At 36.3% G+C, this 19679-nt stretch overlaps 1 protein-coding gene across 1 annotated transcript in view; it reads left to right on the forward strand.

The window, feature by feature from the left end:
• LOC129264623 (leukocyte tyrosine kinase receptor-like) overlaps positions 1-17356 on the forward strand; it is a 36550-nt gene extending 19194 nt beyond the window's left edge. The window contains exons 13-25 of the mRNA XM_064102400.1: positions 52-214; positions 906-1088; positions 1523-1618; positions 2075-2167; positions 3271-3375; positions 3857-4043; positions 4656-4743; positions 9393-9587; positions 9926-10116; positions 10835-10936; positions 12506-12640; positions 13029-13119; positions 14062-17356. Of these exons, the coding sequence (XP_063958470.1) occupies positions 52-214; positions 906-1088; positions 1523-1618; positions 2075-2167; positions 3271-3375; positions 3857-4043; positions 4656-4743; positions 9393-9587; positions 9926-10116; positions 10835-10936; positions 12506-12640; positions 13029-13119; positions 14062-15021 (2589 nt within the window). The 3' untranslated portion in view covers positions 15022-17356. The remainder of the gene's footprint in view (positions 1-51; positions 215-905; positions 1089-1522; positions 1619-2074; positions 2168-3270; positions 3376-3856; positions 4044-4655; positions 4744-9392; positions 9588-9925; positions 10117-10834; positions 10937-12505; positions 12641-13028; positions 13120-14061) is intronic.
• The last annotated feature ends 2323 nt before the right edge of the window (positions 17357-19679 follow it).

The raw sequence follows: 19679 nt of genomic DNA on the forward strand, positions 1-19679 counted from the left end.
GAAGGTTGTTTTACTTGTTTCATCAACTTACCTGTTCCTTTTCACTTTCAGATGAATGAGAATTACCCAAATCTAACTCCTCTCTTGGTTGCAGCTGGGGGAGGGGGTCTTGCTTTCAGCCCCTCCCCATCTACCAGCTATAGTCATGGAAGGGTGGGGTCAGCAGGCCCAGGGGTCTCTGGAGAACATGGGGCCTCATCAAGGACCACAGCTGGTGAGCATCTCTTTGGTTAAGTTTTGTACAGATATGATATAACAAAGCAAAAACACATTTCTCATAGTATTCAGACATGATATCATATACAGGGAACTATAGGCTTCAAGTCTCAAAACATGATCCACAGTAACATAACAAAAAAAAAAACTCATGACATCTTATTGCAAGGGTGTGGAATTTCAATGTTGATCTGATTTCAGCTTTTGCTGCTGATTTTTCTGTTGAGGATTATGATTGCATTGATGATAGTCAAATAAATGATGATAAAATAATATGAATAGAGATCATGATTATGATTGTGGGGAAAAGATGAATGATTAATTAGGACATTAATAACAAGGAATGATAACAAGATAATATAATGAACATCACTGTGTTATTTTTTTACTTTGGAAGTAATGCATGATATGCCTAAGGCACCTTGTATAAAACTCAGAGCCATGTCTCTCCCACAGGAATCCTAAAAGCAGCTTTTCAATTCAAATCATCCTTGTAACCAGAGACAAAACAATGGAGATTTCAGGAAAGCTGTAAAGAAAAGGTGCATAAAATCCTTTAAATAAGATTCCTGATATAAGACATGGCACAGACTTTTGTCAAGTTGCTTAAGAAATTAATGACAATGATTAAATACAACAATCAATTTTCCTTCACAATGCACCTCTTCTTTTTTTACTTACCCATCAAGGAGCCGGAGGGGGTTGGAATTCTACCCATGATCATGAGCCTACCGGTAGATCTTTCCTCCAGGGGGCGACTGGTGGTAGGGAGTGTCTCTTAGCCTATGAAGACTTCAGATGGAACACCCATGGGGGCTTTGGTGGAGGAGGAGGGGCATGTACAACAGGTGGTGGTGGAGGGGGTTACACAGGTAGGTCATGTTGGAAAGGATATTCTGTTTCATGGAGATATTTCAAGTAAAAAATTGAGACATTGCAACTAATGTATCAGTATTAACCATAAACTTATATGATGATAGTTGCCTTAAGTTTTACATCAAATGCCCAAAGTATATGCCAATTTAACAACTTACATGATAACATATCTTTATAGTATGTATATCACAAGTAATGCTGTATCTTACCACTTTTAGTTTAAAAGCATGATTTACATATACAAAAAACGAAATATTCTGAAATTATGATGTTCATGGTGGTGGATATGAATAGAGACGAGTAAATAGAAGACCATGAACATTGTTCAGATTGAGCCATATAAAATCATGTGACTAGTGACTCCCTCTGTATAGCAATGTAACATAAAAAAAGAGAAATGTATATGCTTTTCTTATTTCTATTTGATCAGGGGGTAACGCTTCTCTCGTCAAGTCACTTGAAGGAGATGGTCAAGGAGGAATGTCATTCATTCATCCTTCAGTAATGGAACCAGTAGCAGTAGCTGGTAAGTAACAAGTAATTTAAATGAATTTTGATGATTTTTTTTGTTGGCTGGTCAAAATGTTTAAGAAGTACTGTCATAAGTATTGGTGACCGTTTGCCTCCTTATTAATTTTTGTTTGCTTGTGAGGAAGTATTAGCCCTTTGTGACGAGGTTAGCCAGCTCTTAATTGAATAACATAATAAACGACAATTCATTGATTTATCGTGAGTAAGAAGGGTTTAGCTTGTTGTTATCAAAGTGAATGAATATTGAAAATGATAAATGATAAAGGTAACAAAATTAGCTGATTATTTTTATTGTGTTGTAATGGTTATTCTTTTCAGGATTTTTGTAATTATTTATTGTCATTCTTGTTTTCCAACCATACAATGAATAAATCTCTCACTAACTAGGGTATTATCATGATTATTTGATCATTGTTGATGGAAAATTCAATCCTTGTCACTCTTATTACAGGAGCGAGATCTGGCCCGGGTGAGGTCATCATTGTTGCTACTGTCTTCTGCCCAAAAGGGTCTTATAGAACAGCTGACAAACAAAACTGTTTAGGTGAGTATATATATATATATATATATATATATATATATATATATATATATATATATATATATATATATATATATATATATATATATATATATATATATATATATACTTCGGGAATTCTATCCTTGTATAGAGTGCTCGATGTTCTTCACAGGAAGAGCTTTGAATAATAAACACAAGTTCACAAGGTTGACTGGAGGTTCATCAAATTTAATTGCAACTCTGAGTTTCACGCAACCTACGTGAGGTGCGATCTTCAGGCAACTGATAAAACTTTTCAATACCATTGAACAATGCATGTTGCGATTGCGCGGAGCGCGTTACACCAAACACGCACATACTGCTTGGGCGCAGGAAACTAGGTAACCAGTGCGCGCTGAGGTTTTTATAATTTGAATGTTTTTCAAATGTTTTTCAAATAATCGATACTCCGCTATGGGTGGTTGATCGATTTATCGATAATGAGATGAGATGAGATGAGATGCCTCAGCGCGCACTGGTTACCTAGTTTCCTGCGCCCAAGCAGTATGTGCGTGTTTGGTGTAACGCGCTCCGCGCGATCGCGACATGCATTGTTCAATGGTATTGAAAAGTTTTATCAGTTGCCTGAAGATCGCACTTCACGTAGGTTGCGTGAAACTCAGAGCTGCAATTAAATTTGATGAACCTCCAGTCAACCTTGTGAACTTGTGTTTATTATATATATATATATATATATATATATATATCCATGATGTGATATGCATATATCATGACACAATACTGAGCTGTTTGCTAGTATGAACAAGTTAAATGACTGAAAAAAATTTAATCAAGAACAATGGTTGTATCATATATGAACTATCAAATCATTTTGATGCTTTCATGATGTCTGTGAAATGATATATAATTTGCACATGTCACAATATAATCAAAAAGTCTATATAAAGACAGTTTTTATTTACCAAAGAATAGTATTACAAACTATTGTTTATCTGTTAAGTTACTATTTCCATGGGACTCTCTTTCAATTGTCATTTTATTTTGATTCTCTGAGTTTTCTCTTCAATTTTGAATAAATAAACAATCCTTTAATTATTTGGTCTGTTTTGTCTTTCCTATTTCAGCTGCCACATCATCACCACCCGGACACTCCTTACCAATCTCAAAGATCACTATTATCATCATTCTTCTTGTTTTTATTTTCCTGACAATTTTATCAATCTGTCTTGGTAAGATATGAATACATTCTCAGCATTTGAGTGCATTTAAATTGTATCAATACTTTCATATGATTTGAAGGTATTATAGTTATATGAATGCATTTTTTAATGTAAATCCTTCTCACCGATATATAAATTGAATTGTCCATTACATGCATCATTATAATTAAATTCATGATGTTGTTTTATATGTATGAATGAAATCTTTTTCATCTCACTGGAAAAGATATGAATACTTTCTCGTATTATTTAATATGTCATGATACATTCTTGCAATGTAGCTTCCTTTCTTACAAATGTACACATTCAATTCAAACACAAAAATTAATTAATTTAGAATACATTCTTATATTAAGGACATTAGCATTCTATTTGTGCATTTTAAACAGTGTTAATGCAGTCTAAAGCCACATGTTTTTAGAGTATTAAAAAAATTACAATAATTTCTTGAGCCACTTTCCATTTGTCAAATCTCAATTTGTTACCACAGTATTCAAGTATAAGGAACATAAGCTGAAAGAGGCTGAAAGTAAGATGGAAGCTAGTTACCAGCTATCCCAACTTCGGAACAACTTTGCCATTGATGTCAACCCCTGCTACACAATCCCAGGAAAGGACACTCCAGCATCAACCCATGACCTAAAAGAGCTTCCAAGAGAAAACCTGAGGTTATTAAGGTAAATTAAAATAGATCGAATTAATCTGTAGTGAGACAAATCGTCAGTATGATCAAAATGAGATAAAAAGTTCTTACTTTAAGACTTATCATTGGTAAAGCGTAGGTCATGTCTAATTTTCAGGCAGTTTTTGAATGACACAAATTTTCTCAATATCTGTACTACTTGTAAACTCGATGATTGACTGCACTTTTCATGAGGATACAAACATGAGATACATAACTCTATGTAGTATGCCTAGCGACTGAGTTTGGAAACTCTTGTTGGAATGCTATCGAGGGAATGGGGCTATATAAAAGCGAAATATTGTTGTGAATACCTGATTATTTTACTCATTGAAAATTTTCATGGGTATTTGACATTTTTACTGACTGAGAATAAAAATTTCAGTGTTTTTGTAAGTCCTCCTTCTGATTGCCCTTTGAACCAAATTATTTGTTACCATAATTCCTCTAGTGATATATCATTAGTATATTTAGATTTTATTTATGTAAGTATATCTAGTTCTCTAGGTTTGCGTTCATACTTGCCTATGTCAGAAGCTACAAATATTTAAATTGTTCTGGAGAAAATTTTTGGAGTTTTTATTGTTTCGTTTATTTTTTCTTTCAGTGCTCTTGGACAAGGGGCATTTGGTGAAGTCTTTCGAGGGGTATACCAACCTCCTCACCAGAAATCTGAGATTGACATTGCAGTCAAGGTAAGCAATTTTGTGTTGGCATCCAGTGAAAAAATACATAGGAGCGATGAGTGATTTCGCTCTCGTCTGCTCTGGGATTGCTCTCGCAACTGCCTAAAACTTGCGAAGTACCGAGCGACTCTCAACATGAGAATCACTCCCATCGGCGCCTGTCCAGTCTCCTGTCCATGCCTGAATGAAATCCAGGCAGCTAGCACAGCCAGGGCAGCTGCAGTTCTTACTTCCATGCACCATCGCTTTCTGACATGTAACTGAGTGGACTCTTTAGAATCACGGGCCCGGTGCTCCAGAAAATTACGTATCTAGTTTCAAGCTCTGATGAATCAAGGGTTCTATTTTTCAAAACGCTGTGTGGCATTAGGTCTCGCTGTAACATCGATACAGACAAATTTCTGGTTTGGTGTTTTATTTGTCATTTTGATGATATGATCCTAAATATGCAAGAATGTAAAGTTCGCAAACTCAGAACAAAATATATGTCAAATTATTTTCATACATTAAAGAAATCATGGTGCTTAGGATAGATAATTGGTTATTAGGATGATTAGGATGTAAAGACCCTACTCTTAATGCAGTATATATGTCACTATGATTTTTAATTGCAGAGACATCATTGTCTATTTATGCATTTTGTGTTCTGGACACATGTTTTTATGCTTCCAAATTATTACCTCATAAAGCTAATTAAGTACATGATTAACAACTATAAATTTATTTTATTTATTTTGTTTAAAGTATACATCCGAAGAATCAAAAGTATTTTATAATGACTTTATGTGGTCATCATTGTAAAGGGGAAGTATTACTAATCAGATATATAACTTCACTTTTCAAAATAGTGATCAGAGTTTGCAGAAATCAGCTCTCAAAAATGATTTATTTTCATGCCATATTTCTGCCTTCCACCGGTCCTCTTGCGAGCTCCAGCTGAGTGACGTCACACAATGAGCAGAGCAGCTGAGCTGACAGCAGCCCATTGGAGACGATCTTTCCAATCAGCGTTTTTTGCTCTTAGAATTGTTTATTGCTCTTAATATTGGTCTTGTTATATAGATAAAAGTTTGAATTTACTGAACAGTGAAAAAAAGTGCACATTTAACGTATTTTGGTAACCGATATTTAGCTTAGAAATTTTTTTTTTTTTCAAGAAATATATGTGAATAAACAAAGCATATTTTCACGTAGAAATCACACTTGCGTCACATTAATATTATAATCAATATAAAGCATAGACATTCTTCTTTATGACTGAACAAAAATTATGAAATTTCATTAAGTAGCAAAGTCAGGAACCACAAAAAAAACACGGCAATGTCCATCGCGAAATTACTGAAATTGCTGTTGAATTGCCGAAGCATTATTAGGCAACAGCGGCGAGCGGACTTTATTTCATATATCTTAAAAATGCATTTCCGGTAGGGCAATGGTCTGTGGCCAAATGCGTTGGCCATTGTTTTGTCATGTGCGAGGACCCTGGTTCGAAACTCTGATTTTTTTTTTTCTGGGCATTTTTTTTTTATTCCTTCCCCGTCCCTACCCATCGTTTTTTCTCTTTTTATTTTCTTGTGAAATTCTATTCAGACCTGTATTTATCAAATCTTGCTTCTTAATTGCTGCTTTTGATTTTCAAGTTCTTGATTAGATTATTTCTACTCTTATTTGGGATGGGAGGGGTAGAGTTAAAAGTCAAGTCCACATCAACTAAAAATTATTTGAATAGAGTAATTTCCCTTGTTGTTTTTACTCAAAACAGTCATATACACAAAACAATGATATGCAAATTAGAGTTGTCACTCACATCACATTCGTTTCTATTTTTTGTGGCATTTTGTTTTTTATTCTTTGCAGATTTGACGATAGGAAACTCTTCATCTGATCACATTAGGTTATATTTACGGAACTGTTAAAATAGTAATTATATAAATTTGAATCAAAGTTTTTATGAAATTTCCTGCAATATCTTGTTATTTTTCTTTAAATTCAAATGAATTTTTGATTGCGTGGACTTCTCCTTTTCTCTTAATGTAGGGAATGCATAGCAAAATTTATCCAGAAACAAAATTGTCTTAGAATATGCAAATCAGTAATTGGACACATGTTCACTTTTCTTTCATCCAGGCCACTTCCTCACATCCACCAGGCTTTCAGTCTTATAACAAAAATGATGAACCATCACACAACAGCACAGAACATTCACAGTGCTTCACAATTAATATTTCTCTTCTGTTCATACATGCAATAAATATTGTGGAAAACAAATAAAAGGCGTACCCATATTCAAATACCGTTTAAAAGGACAAATATATTATACCTTTCGAGAAAAATCAGCACGTTAAATATCTGATAACAAAACATAATTATGGGGCACTGCAAGAAACTTATGTTCAATTGCAAATCAAGCGTAAGTCTTAAATTCAAATTCAAGCGTAATAAGGTCGAGTTGCAATCGTAATTCAACTACATGTTTAATCAAAGGACTTACCCTTGATTTGGGACGTGTGATTGAGTATAACATTTCTCGCAAAATGCCCTAGTAACATTGAAATTGTTCTTTCGTTTTATTTTTGACAAGCTGTATTCCTGTCCAAGTCAAATTTCTTAGTTCTCTCCAAAACTGTGCTCAAAATTGTTTCCAAGATTGATAAAGAAAATTTTTCTTTTGTATCATTATCAGTCCACAACTTGCAAACCGTAGGTCCTGGAAAGAGTGAAGAAAAAAATGGCTATATCCAAATCATAGTAAAAGGACATGATGGAATCTCCCAGATTGAGGTAGCAAGCAGAGACCAGAAGTCACCAGAGTCAGCAATTGTGCAGATCTGTGTGTAGAAGAGAGAAAAAAAGAAATAGTTTAAATAATCAAATCAAAGTATGAATTTAATTATCGTGATGATTGATGACGTGCGGTGGCATGTAATTCCCGGTCAACAACAAATGATAGTAGGTTAAGACACCTGAAAAGTTCCACTCAGAACACTGGTGCTCTACCTCAAGTGATGTTTGTGTAGGCCCCACTCCACTTCACTACCGCTACACTACCGTACATGTACGCCACACCTACCCGGGTAGGTGTGTAGCGTAGTGTAGGCTGTAGCAGTAGTGAAGTGGAGACTACACGAACATCACTTGAGGTACGGTGCTCTCTGAGTCTCTGTGTCATTACAAAGATTGCATTTATCTTCATTGTTGAAGGCATTACGCATGCATATATGCAGCAACACTCTAATCAGAAAGAAACACCAGACTCTAATTTTGGCCCACCCAAGGGTTCATTACATGCCGCCGCGCAAAGAAAATTCAAGCCATAGAAGTCGTGTGTTGTGGACCCAAGAAGTGAGATCCCAGCACGCGCGACCCACTAGTTAGAAATCCACTGTCAAACGCGGTTCGTGGTGCGAGGTTAGTATACTAATACTAACCTTGCAATACGTGTGAGTGATTTTGGCCAGGAATCAGGGTAATCACTGCTGAAAATTTGTCTGGCTTCATGACATCGGCATCATGGTGATATATTTCTGTGTGTAATAAAAACTTAAACATTCCTCTGAAACAGCAGATTTTCAGCCATGGTCCATACCAGTGCTCCTAAATAATTTAATCGCCTGCCTGAGTCCTGACCAGTTTTAGAAATCTAAAGAAAAAATCTGCTGGAATTGTGCAAAAACCACTCACACGTATTGCGAGGTTAGTATTAGTATACTTACCTCGCACCTCTCTTGTATCCTTCCTCCGTTAAGGTCGGAGATCGCTGGTAACAGTTGAAAAATGTAGACACTTCCTAAGACGAACCGCGTTTGGCAGTGGATTTCTAACTAGTGGGTCGCGCGTGCTGGGATCTCACTTCTTGGGTCCACAACACACGACTTCAATGGCTTGATTTTTCTGTGCGCGGCGGCATGTAATGAACCCTTGGGTGGCAAAAACATTATTTCTAAAATAAAGACTTTTTAATTTTAATAGTATATGCCAAAATGCATGATTCTAAACTTATATCAGATCTGTATCTGTCATCTGACCTGAATGCATCGTCAGAACAAGTACAGTTTCCAAACATGCTTACCTTGACTTTTGACTGGATCAAACAGCGTAACCTGCAACATGCATCGGGAGCAAGTGAATGGGACCATGCAGCTTGGAGTTTTTCAATAGTTAGTATAGTAGAGCAACACAACGAAGACTGTCGAGTGGACAAAATCGATCTTTCCAGTTCACAATTCAATAAAAACCGGGCAAAATAACACAGTTCTGGTTCCCTTATAGTCTGAAGTTGTCGAAAACAGAATTCGGATATCACAATACATGAAGAAAACGGTAAATTCGAAGAAAAATAGAGACCAGGAAGGTGAATCAGCTATCAGTGTACTGCTGGCTTGCAGCGGCTGAGTGAGTCGATCATCATGTGACGTCATTATTCTCGACTGTATTTGATCGCGTTAGTGTGTTTCTGGGGGCAGCTGGGGGGCTAGCTGAGAAGGGTCTCTAATAATTTCATTTCTTGCATTTCCACGACAATAAGACTTTTTAGTGACATATTTGTGTATAAAAAGACAAGACCTTTCCATTCATATATAATTTGTCTATAATCATCACTTTCGTGAATTTTCTTTGGATGTATACTTTAAGGTCTTTATAACTGTCTTCTTTTTCAGACCCTACCAGAGCATTGTACGGAGCAGGACGAGTTGGATTTTTTGATGGAAGCGCTCATCATGGGTAACTTTGAGCACCCCAATGTTGTGTCTCTTCTGGGTGTTTGTTTCAAGGAGAAGCCACATTTTATTGTCCTGGAGTACATGGAAGGAGGAGAGCTGAAGCAGTTTCTCAGGGATATCAGACCTACTGAGGTATGGAGGAGGGGCAACATTCTTGCACTTCAAGGGAAACTCTTAATTGGAGGAAAGAAGTGAAAATAATTTTAATGAGTTTTCCCCCTTGTACTTTGTTCTTCATAAAGAATATCATGAAAGATCTGCAACAAACATTTGCCAGTATTTCTACACGCAGCTGTTCACAGCACTTCATACCGGGGGGGGGGGGGGGGGGGGTTGGGGCACTAAGTATATAATGCGTGGTGGGTATGTGCCGCGGAGGGGACCCCCATTTTTACACTCGAATTTCCGTTCCATGGCATAGCATTTTTTAATTTAACATTTATGTTTTTGTATTTGTTGTTTAATTATAGGAAAAGCCTTCTTCCGTTAAAATGAAGGACCTGTTACAGATAGCCCAGGATGTAGCTCAAGGGTGCCGCTACCTTGAATCCAGACGTTTCATTCATCGAGACATCGCAGCAAGAAATATCTTATTGACCACCAAGGAGGTTGATCGTGTAGCAAAAATAGCAGACTTTGGCATGGCAAGGGATATATATAGGTAAGAAGTTGTGGTATTTGACTTCATATTTAACATATAGAACAAGGTGATGCATTTAAGGTGTAAAATGCATTGTGGGAAGTACTGTCATACCTATTATTGACCACATATAGAATGACAACCTATCTGTAGTAATTTGGTTTCCCCTGAGTTTTGGTTTCCCATTCAACCTGACTGTAAGGATAACCTGCCAATAGAGACTGCTTTTCCTGACTACCCAGGGTAGTCTATACTAAAATTTAATTGCATTATGTTATTTTTTGTGTCACATTTTCACATTTACCTACTTAGATTACATTTTATAGACAAAGAAGCATTATAAATAAAGTAATATGCAGCCATTTAATACATTAGTTTATCAAACTTAGATATGGTTGTTGAATCAACCCTTGCGCCACTTTTAACCTAAGGGGGATTTGTTAATCTATCAAGTATAATTTAGTATATGAATATAAGTATAAAAATTAAGTTACTTAAAAGAAAACTTGCTTATACATGAGCACATCTTTTTTGTAATTTGTATCCTGAAATTCCAATTGGAAGTGCCCAAAATGATGAAAAATTTGCCAAAATCCTCTTTGGACATACACAAAAATAAATCTATCATTCCAGTTTTCTTAATTTACTCAAAATGAACTATCATGCACTTGGGTCTTCTTATACCCATATACTCAGTTTTCATTAATATTATCCATATTTTTGTCTCTTTGTTTGATAGGGCTGATTATTATCGGAAAGGTGGGCAGGCTCTTCTCCCCGTGAAATGGATGCCACCCGAAGCATTCCAAGATGGTATCTTTACATCTAAGACTGATGTTTGGTATGTAAACTCATCTCTTGTTTTCTCGATATTATCTTACTTCAAATACACCATAGCGAAAAATTGTGCTGTAAATGGCTGGTTTGTTTATACTATGCTCAAAGCTTTGCTGAATTTTGGTTGATCTGAATCTAAAATCTGATCAAAATGTCTTTATTAAAAAGTCTGATCCTTGATATTTTTTTTTTTGTGTGTGTGTGGTTTTTGTCTCGCCTGCATAGCAGAGCGAGACTATAAGCGCCGCTTTTTCGACGGCGCTTTTTCGACGGCGGCGTCGTCAACATTGAAATCTTAACCAAGGTTAAGTTTTTGATATGTCATCATAACTTAAAAAGTATATGGACCTAGTTCATGAAACTTGGACATAAGGGTAATCAAGTATTACTGAACATCCTGCCTGAGTTTCAGGTCACATGACCAAGTTCAAAGGTCATTTAGGGTCAATGAACTTAGACCATGTTGGGGGAATCAATATCGAAATCTTAAGCAAGGTTAAGTTTTTGAAATGTCGTCATAACTTCGAAAGTGTATGGACCTATTTCATGACACTTGTACATAAGGGTGATAGTGTTTCATTAAAGGTCCTGCCTAAGTTTCAGATCACATGACCAAGGTCAAAGGTCACTTAGGGTCAACTAACTTTGACCATGTTGGGGGTAGTTGTGGAATCATCATAAGTTTGAAATTTTATGGATCTAGTTGATGAAACTTATACATAAGAGCAATTAAGTATCCCTGAACATCCTGTGCAATTTTCAGGTCACATGACCAAGGTCAAAGGTCATTAAGGGTCAACGAACTTTGATAGTGTTGGGGGCATTTGTGGAATTGGCATCATAACTTAAAAAGTTTATAGATCTACACATGTAGTTCATGAAACATAGACATAAGGGTAATCGAGTTGTTTTGCACATGTCTGAGGTCACATGATCATGGTCAAAGGTCATGTTGAGTAAATGGACATAGTATTTTATTATCATATGAGTCTTTTCTTTTATGAATAATTATTTAATAGTCTTTTTCAAAGCAGCACTGCTGGTATATCAAATCGCGTAACGCAGGCGAGACTGCCAGAGGCGTTCCACTTGTTTTTTGTATAAACCCTTTCTCAAACCCTTTCTCAAGCATGGATTGGGTAAGAATATCAGGATATAAGTTTTTGCATATATTACTTTATGATGCATGTGCAATAGTTGAGTATATAAGATAAAAAGTCAAAAAGTCTTTTTCAGCCAAGGTAATGATATCTCAAGTGGCAATAAGTTTGATAAGCCTTCAAATACAAATTTCCACAAAGAATGAATCAATTGAAATGATATAACAGTCACTACACTTTGTAAACTTAGAATATTTGAATAATAGTCCAATATAATCCACACCATTCAATCTTGACCAACACTTCAGACAAGTTAAATATACATGAGAATATGGAGGATCATCTGTTGTTCCTCCACCAGGCTATTAGAAATTTGGCCTATCATGAACAATAATCTCTCATGGTGCTGGGCCAGCCATTATTTCGGTTTGATTTTTAATACAACATTTCTATGATTTGTGTTTTTTGTGTAGGGCATATGGTGTGTTGCTGTGGGAGATCATCTCGTTAGGATTCATGCCATATCCTGGAATGAGTAATCAAGAAGTGATTCAGTTTGTAGCAGCAGGAGAGAGAATGAACCCACCAAGGAGCTGTCCTCAACCTGTGTAAGTAGCCAGCCAGAGCCTGGTTTCACAAAAATCCATCCTAAATCTGGGTTATTGGACAGTTCATAGAAAGATTGGTTAATAACACACATTTCTATGATTTACTTAGGAGGTCAGATGTAGAGCATTTTGGTGAAACAATGCCCTAAGGTCTTATGGCCATGATTTTTTTTACCAGGGAAATGCAAGTGATCAATAATAGGCCTATTGTCAATTCCACCTCTCTCTGTTGTACTATGACTATGATTATTCTTATCAAAGGTTGTTATACTTGATACAATTTGTTTATCTTGTCCATAGAGAAATTTGCATACCTATTCTCCATATTTGATAACAGTCAACCTTTAGTAAAGCTTTTTTGTTTGTATTCCTTTTGAACCTTTAATAGATTTAATTTGATGTCCCAGTGCTGGCGTCACATCCCCGAAGATCGGCCTTCGTTCACCACTGTTCTAGAAAGCATTAATTACTGCTTACAGGTGAGTTTAGAATTTGTTACTTTGGGAGTGTTTCATGAAAGGATTTTACAGATGTTTTTGTGACAAGGACTGTTTTATGTGACAGTTATCATAGTAACAGTGTAATAACAGTGCTTCTCAGCCAATCAAAATCAAGGAAAGCTGTCAAATTCGACATCTTGTCAAAAGGCAGATGTTGATGAAAAACTCTCCCGACATTCATTCCTGCAACAATTAATTATCAAAACAAGGTTTTTAATTTAATTCAGGTAATCATAGTTGAATTCTATACCTTGCAAAGTTTTGCAGGATTTGAAAATAGTTTTCAATGCAAGGATACTCCTAGTTCAGTGGTTTCAATGGCTGCTTGCATCTAATATGCATTCAAGCAAACTACTCTATCTGTACACATCAGGAGTGTTTCATGAAACAATTATTCAGTGATTTTCACCGACAAATTTGATCTGAGCCAATGAGATGCAGGGACTGCGGTAGCTTATAGCAATCGTCAGTGAAATTCAGTGATTATTTGTTTCAAGAAATGCTCCCCTGGATATGATCATGATATGAATATCTGTACTGAAAGCTACTGAAACATGTGGAATGATCAAAGCTTAACAAAGTTGATGCTAACATAATGCAATGGAATTGTCCACAGAACTTTCGACAATTCATCACACTGATAACCACAATTTAAATACATATTTATCGGGCGATATGAATTTGCATATCAGCACTCTAAAAACAATTACATGGGCTGTCACACCAATAATTGCAAGGCAATTTACCGGTGCTACTGCTAGATTCCTACTACTGTATACTCAAAACCTCATGTATGTGGCAAATAGAAAATAAATTCAAGGATTCACTTGCACAGGCTATTTATGACAGTTTTGGGCAAATATTAAAAAACTTGTATATAGTTTGTCTACAAATGATATTGCTGTTACTTTTTCTCTGCAGGATCCAGATGTTTTGGAAACACCACTTCCCAAGGTACTCACAGAACGGAAGAAACAACTGACAATCATGAGACCTCCAGACCCCAAGAGATCCCCTGTTCTGAGGGTGGAAAAGGTTGTTAGGTCCAGAGAACCCTCGCCTTGCAGTAGCCAGAGGGAGTCGCCCCTCCGTCACACCCCATCCCCAACCTACAAGCCTTCTTGGGCAGGGCAACCTAGCAAAGGATCATCACAGCAGGGGCTCCATCACCCTGGTGAAGGCAGGCAGCATCATAACCAATCACCTGTCCAGTCGTCTTCGGTGCTACTCACCAACAAATCTTATGGCTTTAGTTACCCCTTTAGAGACAGTGCAGGAGATGCTATGGAAAGAACTTGCCAGAATGGCTTTCCTGAAGATCCAGTGCAAATTAGTAACCTCAGTCCAACCAGGCATGTTAATGAAACAGAACAATCTGGTGAGATGTCCACTCTTCTTAAAATAAAGGGTGGCAAATCTTCTAGAAGTGACAGTTCGACGAGTGTCCCAGGAGGCCGCCAGGAACCTAGATGTAAACCTGATCCAACGTGCAAAGCCAGGAGATCGGCAAGTATGCGTCAGGAGGCACCCAGGGAATTCACCAAGCTTCCATTGTCACGAGGACTGAGCTGGAGCCAAAGGCCCTCTTTACAAGACAATCAAAACCTTCAAGATGCCGATATCCATCGTTCCTCGAGTCTTCCTGGCATCAGGGTCATTGTGACTGCATCTGATTCTCCTTCAAGTGACACTACCACATTACAACCGCAGCTGAAGAGTGCCACCAATGGCAGCTTCTCTCGGGCAGGAAGCCTGAAGCAAAAACTGAGCAAGAAGTTGTCGAGGGACTATCGTAACACGGACAGCGAACCCCTGGTTAATAGCAGCACATCCGAAGACAATATGATCCTCAACAAACAGTCACAAGATACCTTTTTATAGCATCTGTAAACAAGCATTCTATTATTTTTACTGCCTTTTATTGCAAGTCTCTGATGATAAGAATATTGATTGTTGTACTGTAAAGTGCATATGTCAACCACAAAAGGTGCTAATTACATTTCAATAACCCTGGTGGGGTGTGGGCCAGCCGGTTCTAGTGCTTTGTTACAGCATGAAAGGGATCCCTTTCTGCTGGTGCCCATTTATGCCCTGGATGGAGAGTGGCAAATGTATAATGGACAATGGCCTATGTTCATTGGCATTGCCTTTGGATTCAAATGTTGACCCAGAGTTCACACTCCATGACAAACTTAATCTACAATTTTATTTGTGGGGGGTGGAGGGATTCAAAAATTCATCCTTTAAGTTAAGCATGACTTTTAGAATAATTGAATCATGCTGTGACAAAAGTGTGAGCTGAAACATGTACTTGACTTAATTACAAATTATTTAATTTGAAATTTTGTAAGACCTTAATTTGAATTTTATATGCTTATTAACAGTAATAATATATTTCAACAGTTGTAGGCCTGTATTTCAATTGTTATTGAATGTATTGAGCAAACATTTTGGCTTGACATCTTTTACTTAATTACTTTATAGACAGCTTTATGATGCAACTTAATTCCCTGATGTTGCAGAAATAATGTAAATAAGGAAATGTAGATATGATAATCACTATTGAATATGGAAAAAGAGAATATATATATATATTTATGTTTAATGCTCTAAAAATTGATCAAGTATTATAGTTGATTGGCCATTACATGCTGCATATGTAAATTATTCCTACTTAAAACAATGGTGATTCATGCAAATGTGCAAATTTAATGAATGAAATGATGCAAAAATTTTTTTTAAATAAATTGAAATATATATTGCAATATTTGTGAAATTATTATTCATAGATGATAATGTACTCTTTTTATACTTGAATTTTTAATAATGGTATTTGTGTATCTTGTAATATGCAATAACAGGTTGCAAGTCTTATTTATGATGGATTATTTGATGTACGGTATGTTAGTTTTTGTCTAGCCTACGTCGCAGAACAAGACAATGGGTCAGACCGTCTGATGCATAAAAAGTAACAATTGCTAATGAGCAATTGTTTGAGCATAACCTATTGCTAGCCAAGCAAAAGATCGATTGCTATATTTTGTATTATTCAAATTATTCCTCTAACTTGTTTCTACTGAATCAAGTTATATAGTTGGCATTCAGTTTGCACTAAATAGTTTAAAGGTCATTTCAGATCAATTGACTTGGATAGAAAATGATATTTTGTACATCATTCCAAAAATACTTGATGAAATTAAGTGAATCTTGTATAATAGATATCACAAATGATAAGACATGAATGATGAATAACAAGGCAAGGTCAAAGATTATTTGAGGTCAACAAACTTAAGATTGTTTTAATCAAATGAATGTTTGGTGTTATATTTTTGAGATAAATTATTCATCTTAGTTGTTTTAAAAGTTAGCACTGCTGCTATATTGAATTGCATAATGCAGGCGAAAACTACCAGAGGCATTCCACTTCTTTGATGTAGGCCTACCAAGATATTAGATTAAGAGAGGTATACTGACAAATCTCATGGGAGACATTCATGGGATTCAATGCAATTTGATAAAATCAAACAGGCGATAATTCTGAAAATATTCATGTTGTTTAGTCTTTCAATAATCTCTTTCAAATACTGTCAAGTTTTAATATTGAAAGCTGGTGTACCAATATCAAATTTTTTATTTTCATCTTTCATATTTGTGTTTTTGTGCCTTTGTATAATTTCATTAACATATGCTTTATTATGTATATATTGATGTGAGTGAGAAAAGCATAGCACCCAGGGAAGCACTCTTCTTCATGGACTGATGGTGGGAACAATTAGTCTGAATACCTACGCTTTCCACTTAAAGAAGGTTGTTTAATATAGGTGTTTTCAATTGTTGATTAATGTCCCATATGGATGCTTTCTTCAATTTTCTTAATCACAAACATGAACCATCAGTGGAAATACATACTTATCAGTGGAAATACATACTTTTGATGTTTTAATGTCTGCTTTGATACACGATTCTCCTTTTATTTTTTTTGATTGCTTGAATATAACCATGATCAATAAATGAATGTATTTGAAAACCCTGTTTTTACAATGAAAAAGTATTGATTGAATGCCCTTATAGATCCAAGTTGAAATCATGGGTAACTTATTAAAGATTTCAGGTACTGCTGGTTGACTGGTGCAGATTTTATTGCCCTTAGTAGAAAAATCATTCAATTTGATACAATTCTATTTAAGAATAAAGATGTAAACTCTCAAAATATAAATGATGGTCTCAAGCCTTTTGGTTAAGTACTGGCTGACAATATTGGATGACATTGGGATAATGAAGAAGATGATGATGTGATGATGATGATGATGATGATGATGGTGGTGGTGGTAGTAGTAGTAGTGATGATGATGGTTAGGATGATGATGATGATAGTGAAGATATTGATTGTTAAGCTGATCATAGTGAAAATGGTGGTTAGGATGATGATGATAGTGAGGATGGTCACAGTGAAGATGATGACAGTTAGGTTGATAGTGACAATGGTATAGGATGATGTACTCTTAGCAAAGGAGAAGAGTGTATGGTGGTTTCACGGTGCTGGTCCTTATTAATGTAACCTTACGCAATGTTAAACTTCAATATGCTCAGAATTAATACAGCTGCCAGGGTTTTAACTGGAACGTCAAAATCCCAGGAGGGGGACAGGATACTTGAATTATAAAATGATACCTATGTGCCGCACCAAAAACAAAAATCAGGGGCTCTGGAACTAAAATTTGGCCTTAAAATGGGGGTCTCCAGAACTGCTCAAGAATCAACGATTGCTAAAAATGCAATGCTCTGGAACGGCATAATTTCTATGTTTCGGACTGTTGCATGAATATGCATGAAATTGGTCATAATGTTTCTTCGCAATGAACAAATCAGCAGCCTCCGAATTGCTCTGCAGAGCTTGCTCTCGTTGAATGCAGTTTACCACTGTGCTGCGCTAGCTGAGTATGAGCGGGCATTACCCCTGAAACCACAAATTTGAGGGTCTCGGAAAGGGGAAAAATAGGAATTTCTATGGCTTTCTAAATTGGTGATGCTCTGGAACAGAAATTTAGGCTGAAAATGGGGAAATGGGGGTCTTGAAAGCGGTACATACGTATCCTACATTTATACTAAGTGAACCCCCCCCCCCCCCAGATCAAAATATCAACACATTTCTCAAATTCTCAAAAACTTACATTAGTTGCCAATCTGGAAGCATATAGAATTTATAATAGGGGGGGTCTACTTCTTCTCACTTGGAAAGTTTTAAATGGTTCGGCACCAAAATATTTACAAGACCATGGGTGTCGATCAGTATTCTTGGTTGGGGGGGATGATGACACAAAAGTTCTTGTGGATGGGGATCTTTCAACATTACCCCCACTAAAATCACGAGTTAGGACATTTGGGAGTGATTGATATGCATGGTGTTCTTGGAAATTCCTTCAGTGTAGTGTACTGTACTTATATAATTTTTTTTTAAATTCAATTTGTGTTACAAGTAAGCCTATTCTAAACTCATATGAAAGAAAAAATGACAAAAATTTTCTGGAACATGTACATAGTGATCTGTTGATTGAGCATGATGTATACACAGGGGCATTGATCCATTTTTCAGATGGGGGGGGGGGCAAAATCATGAATCAACGTTCCAAAGACGCTCGATCATATAAAACGAACAAACTCACCCACACACCCCTACACATAGGCCTATATTATATATATATATATATATGAATCATGAGAAAGAGACACATATCTCAACCTCACCAACAATGCGACCGCGAAGCGCGAGCTGAAAATTTTTAGTATGACATGAAAACAGGAAAAATGTACCTGTTTAGGTTTGCTTGTAGTAACTCATGAGGAGCATAGATACATTTATCTCACTAGCGAGCAAGCTAAAATTTCTTTATATTCTGACGTGAAAGCTTGATATTCTAAGCACTTTTGGTACCAATGATTAAGATGGGTATCTAGAAGAACAATAGATGCGAGCGCAAAGCGTCAGCTGAAAATTTTAATATTTCGATCTGGACAAAAAGACAATTTAATGGACGCTTTTAATAAAGAACAAGATATATATCCAACAAAAGATTATTGCAAATCGAAGCGGGAGTTCTTTCGAGGTATAGAGCTGAAAACGGGACATTCTATTCACCTATTTAATCATGAAAAGTATGGGGTTTTGGTACAGAAATTATGCGAGCGCGAAGCGCGAGCTGAAAAATTTTATATTCCGATCTGAAAAGCAGACATTTTGAGCACGATTTTAGATCAAAATCGAGTTGGTATCTTAATCTCGCTTGCTGGTTTCAGTGTAGCATTACAATCTTATTTTATTTTTAGTTGCACATGCGGAATTATTGGGAGGGGGGCAAAACGATATGTTCCCCCCAAATATTTTCATTGGTGGGGCTATTACTCTAATAGCTATATGGTAATTCCTTAGACGATTTATCTTGCCACCCTTTTACTCCCGTTTGTTTTTCCACCCTTTTGAATTAATTGATTTATTAAAATTAATTCATTCACCACTGGTGGGATGGAACACCCTATCAACA

Source organism: Lytechinus pictus, chromosome 7 (genome assembly GCF_037042905.1).
Source record: "Lytechinus pictus isolate F3 Inbred chromosome 7, Lp3.0, whole genome shotgun sequence".
Lineage (NCBI taxonomy): Eukaryota > Metazoa > Echinodermata > Echinoidea > Temnopleuroida > Toxopneustidae > Lytechinus > Lytechinus pictus.